Source organism: Ursus americanus, chromosome 10 (assembly GCF_024610735.1).
Source record: "Ursus americanus isolate L20-20 chromosome 10, mUrsAme1.1.p, whole genome shotgun sequence".
Lineage (NCBI taxonomy): Eukaryota > Metazoa > Chordata > Mammalia > Carnivora > Ursidae > Ursus > Ursus americanus.
The window spans coordinates 75,337-88,645 of record NC_142136.1 but is presented as its reverse complement, the minus strand read 5'-3'; the positions used below and the strand labels follow the sequence as shown (position 1 = coordinate 88,645).

The following is a 13,309-nucleotide window of genomic DNA, read 5'->3' as shown; positions in this document are numbered from 1 at the left end:
TGTCAGTTATACCTCAGTAAAGCTGGAAAATAAGTAAAAAGTAGTTACACCGTCTCAAAGGTCCCTGAGATTTGTCCGCAGGGCTTCCCAGAAGTCACTTTGAGATTACTGATTTAAAACAATAATACATTGGGGTGCCTGGGTGGTTCAGTCACTAAGTGTCTGCCTTCGGCTCAAGTCGTGATCCCAGGGTCCTGGGATGGAGCCCCGCATTGGGCTCCCTGCTTGACGGGAAGCCTGCTTCTCCCTCTCCCTCTGCTTGTGTTCCCTCTCTCGCTGTGTCTTTCTCTATCAAATAAATTTAAAATAAATAAAACAATAATACATTTGTATAATGGGTTACCTTGGTATGAAATACTTCCATATACACTTCCCAGTTTCAGCTTAGACTCACTTTTAAGATTGATTGGGCAGGACGTACATGATCTCCCTTTTATAAACTAGGAAACGGGTTTAGAGATACCGAGCACCTGTTGCTGGCAAAGTCAGAAGCTGCTCTCATATTTGTAAAGTTTTATTACTAATTATCCAGAAAAAAAGGTTTCCAAGTTTATGTTAAACTGCCAAGTTTCTCATTGAAGGACACTGGCAAAACCAGTATTTAGGGATTTCCATGCAATTTCTTTTTCTGTTTTTAGTGTTTGCGTAAGTTCAAGTAGAAACTATATCAGTACTATCTTTTACCACTTTCTTTAATATGTGTGTTAACACCATTCACCGTGACATGCAGCATGATGGATTTCCTTTTGCTAGAATAGGTTTGCCTGTGACACTCGCTGACCTTATATTGTACAGATAAGCACTTTATCATTCTCTCTGTTGTGTTACTTTTTCCTCTGGAGCAGTAACTTAACAAGTTTCTCGGGCTGTAAGTAAAACATATTTTACCATTGCCCAAATCCAGTGTTTGTCATCATATGAAGTTAAGGTTTTCTAAATCATGCCCTTTCTCTTCAAAATTACTGGTAAAAAATACATCTATGTATTTTTTAAGGCCTTACCTTTTGGAATTTTTCTAGGTTTTCAACAGCTGCCCACTGTCATCCAAATAAAAAAAAGAGAAGATCTGTAGGACTATGTTGTCAGGCATGCCAACTAACAAATCAGATTTTCCCTGACACAGATTCGAAGAATAATCCAATACTTCTTTCCCAAACACTTTCCGCATCTGACCTAAATACCAGCAAGAGAGACAGACCAGGTTATGACAGGCCAACTCAGTCCCACCCACTCTCAAAAGAAGTCACTTGATTTAAAAGTTCCTGTGATTCTTCACAAAGGGAATAAAGCCATATTCCCACTGAAAAGATGGTCACGTTAAGGAATTCCAGCTTTGCTTCAGTGAATTGATAGAGTCTCACCGTTGTGATATTTTTCACATTTTGTCTGACAACAGCTCTTTGAAGAGGCAGTTCTGTCATCACCCTGGGACGTTCATTCATTCATTCCTCACATCTGCACTGAACACCTCTGTGTGGGAGACGGCACTTTTGTAGGCGTCAAGCCTACAGCAGTGAGCAAAGTAGACCACCCTGACTTCTCAGGGCTCACACCCTTCCTTAAACACAAAAGGAGCAGAAACCCCAAAAAGGTAGGGTCTTTCTCAACTCCTCCAAGTCATAAGTGGGAGAACCAGATCCCCTAGATCAGGAATCCTTAACCTGAAATCCACGTTGAGTGCTGTTGTGACCCTGCTGTTCCTCTGTCTGCCCATAGGCTCCCTAAATTAGTCTCACTATACTGTGAATAAGCAGATCATAAAATTTTTTTTCTATGGACTGGTCTATGGTCTATATTAAACTTTTGTCAGATCTCAAAGGAACAACTTTTTTAAAAAGTTAAAAGTTTCCTCCACTAGGCTATCCGTAATCCGGGACTCAACTGTTTTCACAGTCATCTTGCCATAAACATAACATGGAGTGTTCAGTATTCTAGGCAAAAACTGTCACCTAAAGCAACAGACACTTGATATGTATTCTGTCTCCACTGCCAAGTAGCCTGTGATCCCTTTGCCTGCTTTCTTGTGAACATAACCCCTGGTTGCCTGCCCCCGTCTGATCAGTGCCACCCCCAGACACAGCCAGTCTGCCCTGAGCCTGTATGGGGTTGGCTGTCCCTGGTCAGTGCAGGGAGGTGACAGAGCAGACCCACTCTGTCCTGTATGTGGCCAAGGAGGCCCAAGGGAAGTCAGCCTTCACATGGAGCCAAAATGTAGCAGTGGGAAGACCCCAGGCTCCTGACTGCTGTGGTAGAACTGCAGGACCGGCTCACCCTTGATGCCCACCTCCTGTGGACTCCTGTTGGGTGAAGGGGTGTTCCTTGTTGTTGAAGCTGTTTGAGTGACTGTGTCTATTACTTGCTGTCAAATCTGATCCTGATGGACAGGTTTGGGTTTGTGTGAATGTGTGAGAAAGCGTTCACCCCAGGAAACCCGCCGCTTGCACAGCAGTAAGTGTGATACCCGCCCCCCAGCAGCTCCGGGGGGCCCTGTTAGAAATGCACGTCCCCAAGCACTGCCTAAGAACTTCAGTTAATTTAGGGCCCAGCTGTCATCCTCCAGGTGGTTCTGAGGCCTCGAGAGACCATTGTCACCCCACCGTGCTTCCTATAAGAACCAGAGGCCATGCCAGTGCACAGCCATGACCTCCTTTTACAAATGGCTGCAAAGAAACAACCCAAAGCCTTGAGGTTATAATGTAGAACCAACTGGTAGGTTGTAATGTGATAAAACTATGGTTCCTCTTGAAACTTTGCTAATTAAACAAGAAATATTTAGGCGTGCCTGGGTGTTTCAGTCGGTTAAGTGTCCCAACTCCTGATTTTGGCTCAGGTCATGATCTCAGGGTCCTGGGATCAAGCCCCGTGTTGGGCTCTGTTCTCAGCACAGTCTGCTTATCCTTCTCCCTCTGCCTCTCCTTCCACTCATGCGTGCTCTCTCTCTCAAATAAATAAAAATCTTTTTTAAAAACCCCAAGAAATATTTAGAAAAATACGAAGTCCTCCAAGTTTTCCTAGAACCTAAGCATTTCCATTTAATATACATTTCAGTCGACCTCTTGTGCTGCTTCTAAGAGGTGAATTATAGGTTCTCCCCTCTAGGAATAAGGGACAGGGCTGCGTCTTCTCCCTTCCACACCACAGACACCCTCACCTGCCAAGGGCAGCCCTATACCCTATACCCCCACTTTGATTCCTTCTGTGAAGATACACTTGTCTGGGTGTATATGTCGTGCTGGGGACAGATGATGCATGCTGCGGTTACAAAGCACAGGAGTTTTGCTGATAATGAGCTCTCTGTTTGCCAGGGAAATCCACATAAGTGAATGAAGAGACAATTATAACAGTTCACTGGCATAAGGGCTGAAATAAGGTGTTGACAGGAAATATGGGTATTTTTTTAAATCATCTTCTCCAAGTATACTGATCTATTTGGGAGGAATAAATTTTGGGATTCCTTGCCCCTGGCAACAGGAAGCCAGAGCTCAACCCCATGACCCTGGTTCAGGAGTCATGCAGAGGTGAGGCACAATCTGGGGCCACCCAAGGCAGCAGCGTGAGGTGGTGGTGGTGCTAATGGCACCCGGTGAGAGGGCAGTGGTGCTTCCCCAGGGCCCCAGTGTGGCTTCCTGCATTCCACCCCGTCCGTTGGTTCTGAGTCTCATCTCGTTCATTCTCTGGGTTACTTGAGATCCTTCCAATAATTTCCCTTTTTTGCTTAACTCAGCTAGGATTGGTTTCTGTTGCTTAAAACCAAGAATTCCAAAGGAAAACAGATAAACAGCGTGGAAGTTAGAGGTGACAGTAACACAAGGAAATCGGGAAAGAAGTTACAGTGGCGTGAGTAGAAATACCATTAATATCCAGGAATTAGAATCTGGCAGCCCAGCCCTGTGATGGAAAATGACTAGTCACCTGTGGCACCTGGAATCAACTATTCGTGTGGGTCGAGTTTGTGGAACTCACATTGCCACCACTGTGGAACAGTGTAAAAGGCAAAGGAGTGCAAGATTGTGGTATAGGGTGGCAATTACTAACAGCACTGAACTGGAATGTAAACAGCAAACAAGACATCTAAATTTTTAAAACATAAGACCTGGGAGTTGCTATGCAAGTGGTAAAATATATTGTTGTATAGTCACAGGGTTGAAATAGCCACAAAATGTGAAAGTTGGTTCGGTAATATGGAAAGAACGGCCTCTGTACCAGAATGGAGGTACTTAGGAGTTTTGGAAAGACTCGGAGCACACCAGGCTCACCAACACCCACACCTCACTTATGCTGCCCCCAGCCCACCACTGCTTTCAGACCTGAAGTAGCCAATAACAAAGTCGATGCTGGGAAGACTTGGCTTCCACACGAGAAGAACCCAACCTTTTACTAATTCATGTCAGCAAAAATGAAGGGAACAATTGGAGGAACGGATTCTGAGTATAGGAGTCCACAGAATAAAACAATACTGAGTTGGGCTGAGTTTATGGATAGTGTGTTGGTTTAAACAAAGGAGAGATTCTACTTGGCGCAACTGGTTACTAAGTGGCCCAATGAGGCTGAGATGCCAAAAATTCCTGTCGCACTTGAAGTGGGCTCTGGAGTGGGCTGGAAAATGGCCCCAAAAGGTAGCCACATCCTAGTCTCTGGAGCTTGTGAAGGTTACCGTATATGGGGAGGAAAAGGGTTTTTGTAGGCATTAAATTCAGGACCTGAGATGGGGAGACTCTCCTGGGCTGTGCAGGTGAAGGAGGCAGGGAAGGGTTTTACACCCAGGTATTCAGAAGAGAGGATGAGGTGCAGATACTGCCACAAGCCAAGGGAGCCTGCAGCCTCCACAAGCTGGAGGAGGCCAGGAAAAGATTGTCTCCTGCAGTCTCCAGCGGGAGCAAGCCCTGCAGACACTGATTGTGGGCTCCAACCTCCAGGACTGTAACCGTAGATTTCTGTGCTTTTAAGCCACGAAGCTTGCGGTCATTTGTCGTAACAGCCATAGGAAATTAGTACAGGCACCCTGACTTAAATGGGAGACGAAGACCCAGGAGTTCAGTGGCAAAGCCGGGAAGCTGACCAGAGCAGGCAGAAGGGCCCTCCCCCAGATAACTCTGGATTGATTGATCACCAAGTGCCTGGGTTGAAAAAGATAAAGTGCCCACGAGATCCCTGTTTGGTTTGCATACTTAAACCCTATGTCAGATCTGTGAATACAGGTCTGACTTGAGCAACCCTGAGAGAGACATGGCCCTTCAACCAATTTGTAGACTAGGATAGTTTCACAGACCAGAGAGCCTCAGCTATCCAGAAGGGTAGCTGCACTCGAAGAACTTGTGAGAACTTAACAAGTTTGTTCTGTGACTTTTCTTTCTGTAGGCATTTACCGCAGACTGGCAAAGATCTACAAGCTTGACACTGTTGGCAAGGCTGTGCCTTTGTTGGGGTTACAGGACCCGCAGGACCCCAGCTCACTGATGCCTTGTGAGCAACTATGGCACGAGGGGCCAGCATGGGTGTCACCAGTGGGAGTCGTTTAGGGATGGCACTGCGGTGGCCCTGAGTAATCCAAGAGGACCTGTGCTTTGGGACCATCCAACCTTTCCTTGGTGCTCCTTTCTGTGTCCAACACACACATGCTGCCTCCACTTGCACCTCTTTGTGCCCTTGTTTCCTACTGACGTGGCTGTCCCCTCAGCTACCAAGATGCCTCTCCCCTGCATCCTCACTTGTTCGAGAGTACAGCGTCTCAAGCCCCTGCAGACCTTCTGACCCTACAAGGCTCCCAGGCTCCCCCTGCCCCTTAGGGTGTGAGCCTGCTGCTATGGACCAGTCTTCCCCGTGCCCTGAGTGCCCGGCCTTCCCTGAGAAACTCACTCTTCATTTTAGAATCAACTCCGTGCCTTCTCACCCCTCATAGCCCTGGTTTGTCTATTACCACTCCCCTCTGCCTTTGAACACCACAGAAGCAGGCTGCTTTATTCATTTCCTATTCCAGAGCCTAAAGCTGGTTCTGACACAGAGCAGACACTTTTAAATGAGTGAACAAATCAATGCACCCTTCATGGGTTCCACTCTGGGACACTCCCGGGATAGAACAAGAAGTGTCTGACCATGTGGCCCAGGGAGGGCCCCCTGGCAGCCCCAGACAGTAGGTCCCATGGCTGCACCACAGCTCGGCCGGGGGTTACTGCAAACCACAGTCAGCTTGTAGGAGTTCAGCCGAGTGGGGCAGCCCCTGGGCTCCTCACATGCACCAGCCGGGCCTCTAGTGCCAAGAGGGAGGAAGGAGCAGCCACGGGCGCCTGAGACAACTTGACACTGCCGCGTGCACCCCCAGAGTGTTCCCCCCACTGCTGCTCGTTCAGCACGAAATCTGCGTGCGTGTTCCCCACCTCTCTTGGGAGGGCTGTTTCTCGTTCCAGGCGGAGAGAAACCTTCCGTGACCAGGTAACGTGCCCAAACCCGCGGACACACACATTCTGGCATCGGTGTTTCCACCGTGGGGGCCAGGCAGCGGTAATCTGCTATGGCAGCCCGATTGACTAAAACATAAAAACAAGAGGTGCCATATCCCTCTGTGAATTAAAAACAGCAGTGTGTTCACAACGGTTGAAGCTGGTAAGGATCCAGTTCACTACTCTCTCGACTTCTGTAAATGTTTAAGATGTTCAGAAGTACATGTTAAAAAGAAAATTCATCTCGGATGGGGATTCTTTCCAGTTGGTTCACATGTTGACGGATGAACTGAATGACTACTTTGTACTGATGGAACAAGATGATCCCGGACAGTCCTATTCCAGTTTTTCATTTTTTTGGTCTCACTGCTGCGACCACGTTGATGTAGTTAGGGACCAGAGGGGTCTTGTCATAGGAATGCCACCTAATTCTTTAAATTTCTTTCGAGTTCTATGCCAAATGTTCAAAGTATCTATAATTAGAAATTACTTGTAAGGGTTTTACCATCTAATAAGTCTTTCAATCTTAGTGAAAACGAAGAACCGACCTTTAAAAGGGTTTGTTATTCATTTGGACTCATTCATCTTCTGTTTCTGGGAAGCAGACATAAATGTCCTCAACTCACTGCCAAGAAGAGGTTAGCCGTAAAATCTTAATCTTTCACTATTACTCTCCCCGCCAGTGGTCACAGTCCTCATTTTCAATCAGAGCCTAAAGTAACAATGGCATCCGGTATTTACGAAGTACGTTCAGTGTGCCGGGAATTTTACTGAGAGCTCTGAGCACTTTATGCTGTCTTATTCCGTAATAACCTTATGAGGGAGGTCCTACCAGTCTGCCCTGTTTTGCACCTGAGGATGATAGCTTGCTCAAGGTCACCTTCGGCACGCGCGCGCGCGCACACACACACGCGCGCGCGCGCGCGCGCGCGCGCGCGCGCGCCAAGCACGGGAGGCAGGTACAAAGGCAGGTTTGTCCGACTTCACAGCCCAAGCTCTTAACCGCTGTACTCGTGATCCCCAGCAGGCGAGTAAGCGTGTGCTCGTCAAGCATCAAAGCTGTAACGTCCAAGAAGGTAGGCCCTTAGTTTTGCCAGTGCCTTACCTCAATTTGGGGGATGGGCAAGTGCTGGAAGTCCTTGCATGGAGAGGGAGCCTGGCTTTTAGTCTTATACAGAATGTAGGGCAGGAGACAGGTCATGGGCTCCTTCTGCAGTTCCACAGCCGCAAAACAGTACCCAAGGCCTGGCCGTGCTCGCCACTCCTGCTTTTTTTCACCAGCAAGAGCAGGTGACTTACTTGGGCCCCGTTCCGAGCAGGAGCAAACACGGCTACTTGGAAGAGGGTTGGATTTGCGTTGTCACAATACGTGTGTAAAGGAACTCAGCTGGCCTGCATCAGGTTCCTGGTAGCCTTTCACTTGCACATGTGTGGAAGGGCCATCCCTGCACGTATTCAGCTAGTATGTTTTGAGTGCCTATAATGTGGACCCTGTCGATTCCCACCTGCCTCACCCCACTGGCTGTGAACCTTTGATGGTCATTCAGCAGAGCCAGCTGTGCCTGGCAGATGAGAAGAACCCCCTTCCCACCAGCAAGGCCTTCTGGGGGCCTGGGCTCCCCCTCCTTCTCCCTCTGATAAGGGGGCTCATGAATGGTCCTCAGGCCACAGTTCATCTTCCGGTTCTTTCTTGCTGAGGTGGAAAGTCTCCGTCTCACCCACTAGACGAGACGTGGTGCTGTTTGTTTCCTGTGCCCTATAGCTTAAGGAGCACATGGAAGGTCTCTATTTTTTCCCTCATTCCTGTATTTGTCTCTTTCACGTGTAGTTGATTTTTTTAAGTGGAATGTTTGAATTCCTTCTTAATTTCCTTTTGCATGCAATCTATAGCAGTTTTCTTTGTGGTTACCATGGGGATCAACATCCTAAAGTTATAACATTCTAATTTGAATTTGTAGCAGTGCAACTTCTGTAACAGAAAAACTGCTCCTTTACAACTCCGTCCCCTCCCCCTTTGGGTTGTTGATGCCACGAATTACATCTTTATACCTTGTGTGTCCGAAAACATAAATTTTTTTAAAAAAATGCATTATTCCCCAAGTGTTGTGGAAAACAAGATTTGGAGTTACAAAGCCAAGTTACAGTAATACTGGTTTTACAGTAATATTTTTTCTTCATATGTCTTAGTCTCTTAAATGACTTAGCTAAGAAAAAAGTAGTTACAAACCATTGTTACAATAACACGAGCTTTTATAATTGCCCATATATTTACCTTTATGAAGATATTCATTTCTCCACACGGCGTTGAGGTAGTGTCTAGTGTCCGTTCATTTCTCCCTGCAGGACTCCACTGAGCATTTACTGTGGGTACATCTCGTGGTCACAGACTCACTCAGCTTTGGTTTATTCTGGGAATGTCTTGATTTCTCCCTCACTTTTGAAGGACAGTTTTGCCAGATATGGGATTCTTGGTTAACAGTTGTTGGTTTTTTTCTTTTAGCACTCTTAACGCATCGACCCAGTGTCTTCTGGCCTTCACATTGTGATACGAAATCTGCACATATTCTCATGGAGGACCCCTGTGTGTGGTTATTTTCTTCTCTGCTGCTGCTTTCAAGATTCGTTCTCTGTCTTTTAAACATTTGATTATAATGGTCTCAGGGTGGGTCTCAAGTTCATACTACTTGGAATTTGTTGAACTTCTTGGATGTTTATACTCATGTCTCCCCTCAAGTTTGGGACGTTTTCAGCCATTTATTTCTTCAGATATTTGCTCTGCCCCTTTCTCTCTTTCTTCCCCTTCTGGGTTGCCCACAGTGTGTATGTTGGTCTACTTGACTGTGTCGCACAGGGCTCGTAGGTTCTGCTCACTTTTCTTCATTCTTTTTTCTTTCTGTTCCTCAACCTGGATAATTTCCATTGTCCTATCTTCAAGTTCACGAATACTTCTGTCTGCTCAAATCTGCCTTTGAATCCCCTTAGTGAATTTTTCATTTCAGTTGTATTTTCAGCTCCAGAATTTCTTTTTAGGTTTTCAGTCTTGTTGGTATTTCCATTTTGTCCATACACCCTTTTCTTGACTTTCTCCACCTTTAGGGCCATTGTTTTAGGGGCTTTGTTTACTAGATCTGCCATTAAATCTTTCTCACAGATTCTGTTGAAATTTTTTCCATGGAATGGGTCATACTTTCCTGTTTCTTTGTATATCTTGTGATGCTTTGTGAAACACTGGACATTTGAATCTACAATGCAGAACTGTGGAAATCGGGTTCTCCCTCTTCCCCAGGGTGTGCTGTTTTTTGTTGTTTTTATCATTGTAGGTTCTATCAGCCTGAGGTATGAACAGTGTCTTCTTATGTCTCTTCGGACCCTTTCCTTGGGCATTCATGGCCTCTTTCTCGTTTTCCTTGTACATGCAGCTGTTTTTTAATGTCCTAGTCTTTAATGTCTGGCTCCCAAATGGGGAAAAGCAGAACCGACGTTGGGGTGGGGGTGTTAGGGGGTAGTGGTGGTGGTGAGTCCTGGCCCTTTAAATCTCAAAGTCACTTCAGCTGGGGGGGGAAGAGATTGCAACAGAGGAGGAGAGGCAACCAGAATGTCTGCCCGCCTCTTTGCCTGCACCTTTGACAGAACTAGCAATCAGCAGTCAAAGCACAGATCCCCAGTATTTGGAAGACCGGGTCCTTCTTACCCATCCTAGTTCCTGTAAGTCCTGTGCAAGATGTTCACGTGGCGGGGGTGGGGGATGGGTAGCTGCCACTGTGTGAAGAGCTAGAATTTACTGTGCAGGCCGTCCCTGCAAGCTGCAAGGCTTCTTCAAATAGTTACACCAGACAGGTCCTGCCAGTGCAACTGTTGCCTACCTGGGGGACAGATTTCTGGTGCTTCCTACCCCACCATCTTCCCAGAATCCTCGCTGCTTGACTGCCTTTGATCTACTGTTTCAGGTTGTCCTGAGGGTCTACTTCCTCTCTGCAGCACACAGTTACGCTGCTCCAAGGCCACCAGTCCCTTGGGAGAAAGGCTAACTATGAATTTTTTGGCAGTGTACTTGGGTCCTCGCTCAAGGGGACCATGCCTCCCCGGCATACAAGGGGTTCTGGGTTTGTAAACTGGCTCAAGTCTGGGAACTGATTGAGGGGCCAGGGTTCTCTTTTTTGATTCAAATAAAAATTTTTTTCACTTGACCTAGAACTAACTCTTCCATTTACACAAATCAAGAATTTCTTAGGCTTCTATGTATTTCATCTAGTCCTCTTGTTGGCCCGTGGCAAGCATTTGCAAGAGATCAGCTAGTGATAGAAGCAAAAAGTTAGTATTATGCTCAAACCAACTAAGCCACTAATTGGCCAGGATCAAAAGTATTAAATCATCTTATTTTATTTTATTCCAACAGTTTTTTCAGTTTTAGTCCGGAGAACTTGTAATGAAAATGTAGCATTCCTGCACTGATTCAGTCTTAGAGGGTTTTTCTCTTCTTTTCTTTCTCCAATTCATAAAATAAAAAGCAGTTTGGCAAGAGTAGCCCTGGAAAGTGGAGAGAGCTGTGCCTGGCTTATTGAGAGTAGCAGTTTTTTGTTTTTTAAGATTTATTAGAGAGGGAGAGAGGGCACGGGCAGGGGGAAGTGGCAGAGGGAGAGGGAGAAGCAGGCTTCCCACCGAGCCTGATGTGGGGCTCAATCCTAGGACCCAGAGATCATGACCTGAGCCGAAGGCAGACACTTCACTGACTGAGCCCCCCAGGCGCCCCAGGGTAGCAGTTTAATAGGAAACAGGGAGCATTTTCTTGGGGAAGAAAAAACAATGAGCAGAGTGGGGTTGGAAGGTTGCTTGAGTCAGGTATGGTTTGCTAACGGAAGACCTTAAATGTGTAACATAAAATCAGTCTTGTGGAGACCTGATTTCAGTGTGTAGAGGGTGGTTGGGGGCTGACAGTGAGTCCCAACACTACAGTCTACTGTACTAACAGATGTACACAGTGGTGATGGCCTAGACCAGTGAGGTGGTAACAGACACATTGCTGAAGAAAGCTAGCTTGCAGTAGGCCAAGCAGAGGAATCAAAACCCCAAATTTCAAGCCCAGGTCTGGTAGGCAGAGTGGCCCCAAAAGATGTCCAACTCCCAACTGCCAGGCCCTATGACTATGGCAGTTTACATGGCAAAGGAGATTTAGGGCTGCTAATCAGCTGACTTTAAAACAGGCAGATCAGCTTAGATTATCTGGGTCACCGAATGTAAACACAAGGATCTTGACATGGAGGAGGGAAGCAGGAGATGCTAGGTGCTAGCAAGGGGACCATGAGCCAACAGAAAGGGAAGGGAATGGATGCTGCAGAAGAGAAGGCAGCCCTGCTGACACCCTGACTTTGGCCCAGTGAACTACAGCAACGTAAGAAAACAAATTTGTGCTGTTGTAAGCAACTGAATCTCATTTATTTATGGCAGCAATAGGAAACTCATATACCACATGCCCCAAATTACCCAACAAAACAGCTAGACTGAGGAAAGCAGACAATTTCAGGGTGTTTAAGGTCTGGGGATATAACTCAGATTAAAAGATGCCCTTCTTTTTGTGATGTTTACAGATGCGAATTGTAAGCATCCTCCTGTCTTCATCTAAGACCAAGCTGCAGAATCCACACCAATATTAAAAACAAAAGGAGTGTGGTGCCTGGTTGGCTCAATTGGTGGAGCATGACTCTAGATCCCAGAGATGTGGGTTCAAGCCCCATGTTGGGTGAGACATTAAACATTTTTTTAAAAAGTCTTAAAACAAAAGCAGTATCTGCTACAGGCACATCCCAGTTCAAGTACTGAAGTGTCCAATTAATGAAAAGTCAGTAGGTCACATAAAATATAATAGTGCCAGGTCCATGAATGTTGAGTGAAAGATGGTACAGTAATTTTTCATATTATATAAAATCGTTGGATTGAGTTCATTTAAAATAGTTGTAATTACATAGGAAAATAAAATGAATATGTAGACAGGGTCACACTGACTGGAGGGATGCTACTGTATAGGAGGCAAAATTGCCAAGGTTAAAAAAAGGGAGGGCTGTTCAGTTATCCCGATCCTGAGGTACAATGAGAAAAAAGTGGACAGCCGTGAGGTGAGCCAAGAACACACTGGCTTAACCAAAGGGCTAAACTATTCGTGCATCCCCTACTTTAGCATAATATCCTCTGTATTGTGAAAAAACCCACATAAGATGGCAAGTCATGGGATCTAGTTGCCTCCACCTTGCACAAAGGTCTAGGAAGGATTCTGTGAGAAATTTGCAGAAGTGTAAAGTCCTAAGGAAAATAATCTGTTACAGAGACTGCAGGCTTCAAAAGGGTTTCTGGGTGCTGCACACCTGTCTTTTCCAGTCGTAATTTTGAGTCCGTATAGATGAGAACAAGACCACTGTCCTTCTTATTGGCCTAGAAGGAAACTCCAGTACTGGAAGCTTGTCCTCAAGGGGCCCAGTGTAAACTGACAACAGCATCAACTACTCCCCAAAGAGGTGAGACCTAGAGCCTGTAAGGTCTTCCCAGGATTCTACAAACACTAAGATCATCCCAGGATTCTATAAGCACAGAAGTCTTCTCAATTGGCCTCTTAATTTGGATGCTATGGAAAACAAAGTGCTCACTGTTCAAGTGTTGGGAACAGGGGGCGCCTGGGTGGCTCAGTCGTTAAGCATCTGCCTTCGGCTCAGGGCGTGATCTCAGAGTCCTGGGATCTGGCCCCACATCAGGCTCCTCTGCTGGGAGCCTGCTTCTCCCACTCCCCCTGCTTGTGTTCCCTCTCTTGCTGGCTGTCTCTCTGACAAATAATAAAATCTTTAAAAAGAAAAAAAAAAGTGTTGGGAACAGCTTAATTAAAGGTA

The 13,309-nt window shown here is 46.2% G+C and overlaps 1 protein-coding gene across 1 annotated transcript; it reads right to left on the bottom strand.

The window, feature by feature from the left end:
* Nucleotides 1-975: 975 nt before the first annotated feature.
* Nucleotides 976-7,638, bottom strand: LOC148109313 (F-box only protein 36-like). The gene is made up of 3 exons (XM_087865289.1): nucleotides 7,543-7,638; nucleotides 3,964-3,973; nucleotides 976-1,173 (listed from the first exon to the last, which is right to left on the bottom strand). Exons 1-3 carry the CDS (start codon nucleotides 7,636-7,638, stop codon nucleotides 1,016-1,018), a joined length of 264 nt encoding a protein of 87 aa, XP_087721415.1. The 3' UTR covers nucleotides 976-1,015.
* Between the last annotated feature and the right edge of the window lie 5,671 nt (nucleotides 7,639-13,309).

What these genes read in the sequence shown, in the direction of transcription:
- LOC148109313 (XM_087865289.1), bottom strand. Translation starts at nt 7,638, where the DNA reads ATGACCTGTCTCCTGCCCTACATTCTGTATAAGACTAAAAGCCAGGCT.